Source organism: Oncorhynchus clarkii, chromosome 33, assembly GCF_045791955.1.
Source record: "Oncorhynchus clarkii lewisi isolate Uvic-CL-2024 chromosome 33, UVic_Ocla_1.0, whole genome shotgun sequence".
Taxonomy (NCBI): Eukaryota; Metazoa; Chordata; class Actinopteri; order Salmoniformes; family Salmonidae; genus Oncorhynchus; species Oncorhynchus clarkii.
In genome coordinates this window covers 29,228,568-29,235,813 of record NC_092179.1, presented here as the reverse complement: position 1 = coordinate 29,235,813, position 7,246 = coordinate 29,228,568, and the positions used below count along the sequence as shown (strand labels likewise).

The window sequence follows — 7,246 nt, the reverse complement described above, 5'->3', positions numbered from 1 at the left end:
GCTATGACCTCCTCTCTACAGTCGTCACAAGTCAGAAACTACAGCCATCCCATCTCAGAACCCTCTGTTGCCCTTCAAGTCTCCCCCACACATCACCTCAGCTCCTCCCATGGCCTTTCCCCCTGCCTCACTCCATCTGGAGTGCCCTGGATAAAGGCCACAGACACTCAGTGGAATACTGATCAGCTGAAACACAGTTAGACCTGCTACAGTAACAGACCTGCTACAGTAACAGACCTGCTACAGTAACAGACCTGCTACAGTAACTGACCTGCTACAGTAACAGACCTGCTACAGTAACTGACCTGCTACAGTAACATACCTGCTACAGTAACTGACCTGCTACAGTAACAGACCTGCTACAGTAACTGACCTGCTACAGTAACAATTAGGCCTGCTACAGTAACATACCTGCTACAGTAACAGACCTGCTACAGTAACAATTAGGCCTGCTACAGTAACAGACCTGCTACAGTAACAGACCTGCTACAGTAACAGACCTGCTACCGTAACAGACCTGCTACAGTAACAGACCTGCTACAGTAATAGACCTGCTACAGTAACAGACCTGCTACAGTAACAATTAGGCCTGCTACAGTAACAGACCTGCTACAGTAACAGACCTGCTACAGTAACAGACCTGCTACAGTAACTGACTTGCTACAGTAACAGACCTGCTACAGTAACAGACCTGCTACAGTAACAGACCTGCTACAGTAACATACCTGCTACAGTAACTGACTTGCTACAGTAACAGACCTGCTACAGTAACAGACCTGCTACAGTAACTGACTTGCTACAGTAACAGACCTGCTACAGTAACAGACCTGCTACAGTAACATACCTGCTACAGTAACTGACTTGCTACAGTAACTGACCTGCTACAGTAACAGACCTGCTACAGTAACAGACCTGATACAGTAACAATTAGGCCTGCTACAGTAACAGACCTGCTACAGTAACAGACCTGCTACAGTAACAGACCTGCTACAGTAATAGACCTGCTACAGTAACAGACCTGCTACAGTAACAATTAGGCCTGCTACAGTAACAGACCTGCTACAGTAACAGACCTGCTACAGTAACAATTAGGCCTGCTACAGTAACAGACCTGCTACAGTAACTGACTTGCTACAGTAACAGACCTGCTACAGTAACAGACCTGCTACAGTAACAGACCTGCTACAGTAACATACCTGCTACAGTAACTGACTTGCTACAGTAACAGACCTGCTACAGTAACAGACCTGCTACAGTAACAGACCTGCTACAGTAACATACCTGCTACAGTAACTGACTTGCTACAGTAACTGACCTGCTACAGTAACTGACCTGACTCTCTCTCTCTCTCTCTGTCTCTGTCTCTCTCTGTCTCTGTCTCTCTCTGTCTCTGTCTCTCTCTGTCTCTGTCTCTCTCTCTCTCTCTCTCTCTCTCTCTCTCTCTCTCTCTCTCTCTCTCTCTCTCTCTCTTAACTAAATAATTTCTCTCTGCGTTGAGATAACCTGGAAGAGTTGTTCTCATGTTTCCCCCCAGAGATTATTGATGAGCCCTTAATTCAATTGAAAGTGTGAATGTTTAAAAGATTAATCTGTCTGGCAGATGGCTGACACCTCACTATGGATCAATGTGTCAATGTGCAGTTAGCAACATGACAGACAGAGAGAGAGAGAGAGAGAGAGAGAGAGAGAGAGTGGGAAAGTGAGTGAGAGCGAGCGAGCGAGAGAGAGATAGAGAGAGTGAGAAAGTGAGTGAGAGCACGCTTGTGAGCGTGCGTGCGTGTGTGTGTGTGTGCGTTTGAGAGATCCATATCCCTTATCACCAAGTCGCATCTCAAACTACCCTGAAACTGTTTTCTATTCATGATTAATGATATGCCTCATTTAGCAGCAGCACAGATATTAAAATGTAAACTACTGTTGGAGAAAAAATATAACACTACCTCAATTTACATTGCTTGTCCTTTTGTTGAAATCAACATTTAATAGGAATATTTTTGTTGGGGGCGGGAGGGAGAAAGCGATAAGCTAAAGCTTTATTCTCTACAAGAACAGCATGATAAACCGTTGTAGCTACTGTAGCCATGTAAACTATCAAGTCATGTTGTACTATCTAGAAAGTTCTTCCAGTCTCTCCAGTTCTTCTCTATGAGCCACAGAGAAATGGGTCAGTCTCTCCCATCCTCCACTCTCTCTCTCTCTCTCTTCTCTCTCTTTCTCTCCGCTCCTCTCCTCTCTTCTCTTCTCCTCTCTTCTCCTCTCTTCTCCTCTCTACCCTCCTACCCAGTACAACATAACAGATGCAGTGTTGACTAGGTTGTTATGTCTCTACGGCTTCCTGGTTCACAAAGGATAAAGGACTTACAAATCTCATTACGCCGACATACGCACACACACACACACGCACACACACGCACGCACGCGCTCACACACAAGCACTCACACGCACGCACTCACACGCACGCACCCACACACGCACGCACTCACACACGCACACACGCACGCACGCACACGCACACACGCACACACACACACGCACACACGCACTCACACGCACACACGCACACACGCACGCACGCACACACACGCACACACGCACACACGCACTCACACGCACGCATACACACACACACGCACACACACAATGAGTTGCCAGGCGTAAGGTATTTCTTTGCGTTGTCTCTCTGCCTGTGTTGGAGGAGCTAGAGACATAGAACGTCCAAGGCTGAATGGAACAGCTGGAGGTATCTGATTGGCTCACGGAACTGTGAGTTGGAGGGAGAACCGACTGTCTCAACTCAGCAGCTTCCAGTCTTCAGACTAGCTTTTATGTCTCCTTACAATCGGGGTGTGTGTGTTTTTGAATGAACTTTTCATTATGCTGTTTAACAGAATATATTTAAGCAATAAGGCCTGAGGAGGTGTGGTATATGGCCAATATACCCCGGCTAAGGGCTGTTCTGGATACATCACTTAGCTGTGGTATATTGGCCATAAACTAAAAAAAACAAGGTGCCTTATTGCTACTATAAACTGGTTACCAAAAATAATTAGTTTTATAATAATTAGTTTATATTTTGTCAAACCCGTGGTATACAATCTGATATACCATGGCTGTAAGCAATCAGCATTCAGGGCTCGAACCACCCAGTTTATAAATGTAGCTATATAATCCAAACCATTTGGACATTATTCATCAGAGCCCCACAACTTGGTTGAGAATGTGTTTGCAGATGAAGTGAACTATCCATGGGAGCATCTTGAGGTGTTCTAAATGCAATAGGCGTCACTACAGTCCCTGGTTCAAAATCCAGGATGTATCACATACGACCGTGATTGGGAGTCCCATAGAGTAGCGCACAATTGGCATAGGGTCTTCCGGGTTTGGCCGGGGTAGGCCGTCATTGTAAATAAGAATTTGTTCTTAACTGACTTGCCTAGTCAAATAAAGGTTCAATTTAACATTTAAATGTGAAGTGAGCCCTCAGAAAATGGATGAATTAACTAGGCTGAGAGGGAAAGGAAGACTCCAGCTGCTCGGAAGGAATGGCTAGGTTTCTAACTCTCCCTATCTCTGTCTCTGCCTCTCTCTCTGTCTCTACCTCTCTCTCTCTCTCTCTCTCTCTACCTCTCTCTCTCTATCTCTGTGTGTGTCTCCACCTCTGTGTCTCTCTCTCTGTGTCTCTCTCTCTCTGCTGGAGGCTGCACTCCAGGAGGGAGAGAGAGACACAGAGAGGTAGATACACAGAGAGAGAGGTAGAGAGAGGTAGAGAGAAAGAGAGACAGAGAGAGACAGAGAGAGAGACAGAGAGACAGAGAGAGAGAGAGAGAGAGAGAGAGAGAGACAGAGAGAGAGAGAGAGAGAGAGAGAGAGAGAGAGAGAGAGAGAGAGAGAGAGAGAGAGAGAGAGAGAGAGAGAGAGAGAGAGAGAGAGAGAGAGAGAGAGAGAGAGAGAGAGAGAGAGAGAGAGAGAGAGAGAGAGAGAGAGAGAGAGAGAGAGAGAGAGAGAGAGAGAGAGAGAGAGAGAGAGAGAGAGAGAGAGAGAGAGAGAGAGAGAGAGAGAGACAGAGAGAGAGAGACAGAGAGAGAGAGAGAGAGAGAGAGAGAGAGACAGAGAGAGAGAGAGAGAGAGAGAGAGAGAGAGAGAGAGAGAGAGAGAGAGAGAGAGAGAGAGAGAGAGAGAGAGAGAGAGAGAGAGAGAGAGAGAGAGAGAGAGAGAGAGAGAGAGAGAGAGAGAGAGAGAGAGAGAGAGAGAGAGAGAGAGAGAGAGAGAGAGAGAGAGAGAGAGAGAGAGAGACAGACAGACAGACAGACAGACAGACAGACAGACAGACAGACAGACAGACAGACAGACAGACAGAGAGAGACAGAGAGAGAGAGAGAGAGAGAGAGAGAGAGAGAGAGAGAGAGAGAGACAGACAGACAGACAGACAGACAGACAGACAGACAGACAGACAGACAGAGAGAGAGAGAGAGAGAGAGAGAGAGAGAGAGAGAGACATTATTTATTTATTATTTATTCTATTTCTACTAAGGGCTGTTCTTGTCTTCATTGTTGTAAACATTGTTGTAAACATTGTTGTCTACATTTTTGTATACATTGTTGTCGACATTGTTGTCTACATTGTTGTCTACATTGTTGTCTACATTGTTGTAAACATTGTTGTCTACATTGTTGTCTACATTGTTGTAAACATTGTTGTCTACATTGTTGTCTACATTGTTGTAAACATTGCTGTCTACATTGTTGTAAACATTGCTGTCTACATTGTTGTAAACATTGTTGTCTACATTGTTGTCTACATTGTTGTCTACATTGTTGCTTTGGCAATATTGACGCAGCGGTTTTCATGCCAATAAAGCAGCTTGAGTTTGAGAGAGAGAGAGAAAGGCAGAGACAGAGAAAGACAGAGAGAAAGGCACAGAGAGACAGAGAAAGACAGAGAGAAAGACAGAGAGAGAGAGAGAGAAAGACAGAGAGAAAGGCAGAGACAGACAGAGAGAAAGGCACAGAGAGACAGAGAAAGACAGAGAGAAAGGCACAGAGAGACAGAGAAAGGCAGAGAGAAAGGCAGAGAGAGAGAGAAAGACAGAGAGAAAGGCAGAGAGAGAGAGAAAGGCACAGACAGAGAAAGACAGAGAGAAAGGCACAGAGAGACAGAGAAAGACAGAGAGAAAGACAGAGAAAGGCACAGAGAGACAGAGAAAGGCAGAGAGAGAGAGAAAGACAGAGAGAAAGGCACAGAGACAGAGAAAGACAGAGAGAAAGACAGAGAGAGACAGAGAAAGGCAGAGAGAAAGGCAGAGAGAGAGAAAGACAGAGAGAAAGGCAGAAAGAGACAGAGAAAGGCAGAGAGTGAGAAAGGAGAAAGAGAGATAGAAAGAGAGAGAGAGACATGCAGAAAGGCAGAGAGAAAGGCAGAGAGAGACAGAGAAAGGCAGAGAGTGAGAAAGGAGAAAGAGAGATAGAAAGAGAGAGAGAGACATGCAGAAAGGCAGAGAGGCAGGCTTGGCACCGGTCGATAGCACAGAGAGATTTACTGCCATATGTTCGCTGAACTTTTATGATTCAATTGGGATTGGTAGACTTTAAATCCCTTGTCTCACGACAACAAGACAGAAGCATCCAGTCCAGTCCAGTCTGTATACCCACAGCACTGACTGTTAAAAAACAGAGATTCTCAAGCTGGTGGGGTAGTTGGGCAAATGTTCTACTAGCCTGGTCTGAACACTACTAGCCTGGTCTGAACACTACTAGTCTGGTCTGAACATTACTAGCCTGGTCTGAACATTACTAGTCTGGTCTGAACACTACTAGTCTGGTCTGAACACTACTAGCCTGGTCTGAACATTACTAGCCTGGTCTGAACATTACTAGTCTGGTCTGAACACTCCTAGCCTGGTCTGAACATTACTAGCCTGGTCTGAACATTACTAGCCTGGTCTGAACACTCCTAGCCTGGTCTGAACACTACTAGCCTGGTCTGAACATTACTAGTCTAGTCTGAACACTACTAGCCTGGTCTGAACACTACTAGTCTGGTCTGAACACTACTAGTCTGGTCTGAACACTACTAGTCTGGTCTGAACACTACTAGTCTGGTCTGAACACTACTAGTTTGGTCTGAACACTCCTAGCCTGGTCTGAAAACTACTAGCCTGGTCTGAACACTACTAGTCTGGTCTGAACACTACTAGCCTGGTCTGAAAACTACTAGCCTGGTCTGAACACTACTAGTCTGGTCTGAACACTACTAGTCTGGTCTGAACACTACTAGTCTGGTCTGAACACTACTAGTCTGGTCTGAAAACGACTAGCCTCAGGCTTGTGGGCTACATTCATGTCCATCCCTTCCATCACTACCACAGTAACTCAGTATGTACTGGTACTATCCTCCACTACCACAGTAACTCAGTATGTACTGGTACTATCCATCACTACCCCAGTAACTCAGTATGTACTGGTACTATCCTCCACTACCCCAGTAACTCAGTATGTACTGGTACTATCCTCCACTACCCCAGTAACTCAGTATGTACTGGTACTATCCTCCACTACCCCAGTAACTCAGTATGTACTGGTACTATCCTCCACTACCCCAGTAACTCAGTATGTACTGGTACTACCCTCCACTACCCCAGTAACTCAGTATGTACTGGTACTATCCTCCACTACCCCAGTAACTCAGTATGTACTGGTACTATCCTCCACTACCCCAGTAACTCAGTATGTACTGGTACTACCCTCCACTACCCCAGTAACTCAGTATGTACTGGTACTATCCTCCACTACCCCAGTAACTCAGTATGAACTGGTACTATCCTCCACTACCCCAGTAACTCAGTATGTACTGGTACTATCCATCACTACCACAGTAACTCAGTATGTACTGGTACTATCCTCCACTACCCCAGTAACTCACTATGTACTGGTACTATCCTCCACATCTCTCTACAGTGTCTGTCGATGCCAACTCACCATACACTGGCACTGCTGGCAGTTCTCCACCCAGGTGTCTCCACTGCTGTATGTAATGAGTCTGTTCTGGTGCAGACACTGGCTGCTGAGGCCGGGGTTACACTCTGGACAGCAGAACAGGTCGGCTGTGGTGGACTCACAGTCACACACCATCCTACGACACATCACCAGACCAGACTGTAGGGGGGAGGGGGAGAGAGTCAGACTAAGCTTTTCCTTTCAGATCTATATTTTGACATGTTAGATTTAGCATTAGATTATAACTGCAAT

General features: G+C 45.8%; 1 protein-coding gene across 2 annotated transcripts in view; it reads right to left on the bottom strand.

Moving 5' to 3' along the window:
* Positions 1 to 7,246, bottom strand: part of LOC139392991 (protein NEL-like) — a 240,905-nt gene that overhangs the window by 2,392 nt on the left and 231,267 nt on the right. For both annotated transcript variants that reach the window (XM_071141301.1, XM_071141300.1), the window contains exon 18: positions 6,977 to 7,153. In XM_071141301.1, the coding sequence (XP_070997402.1) occupies positions 6,977 to 7,153 (177 nt within the window). The remainder of the gene's footprint in view (positions 1 to 6,976; positions 7,154 to 7,246) is intronic.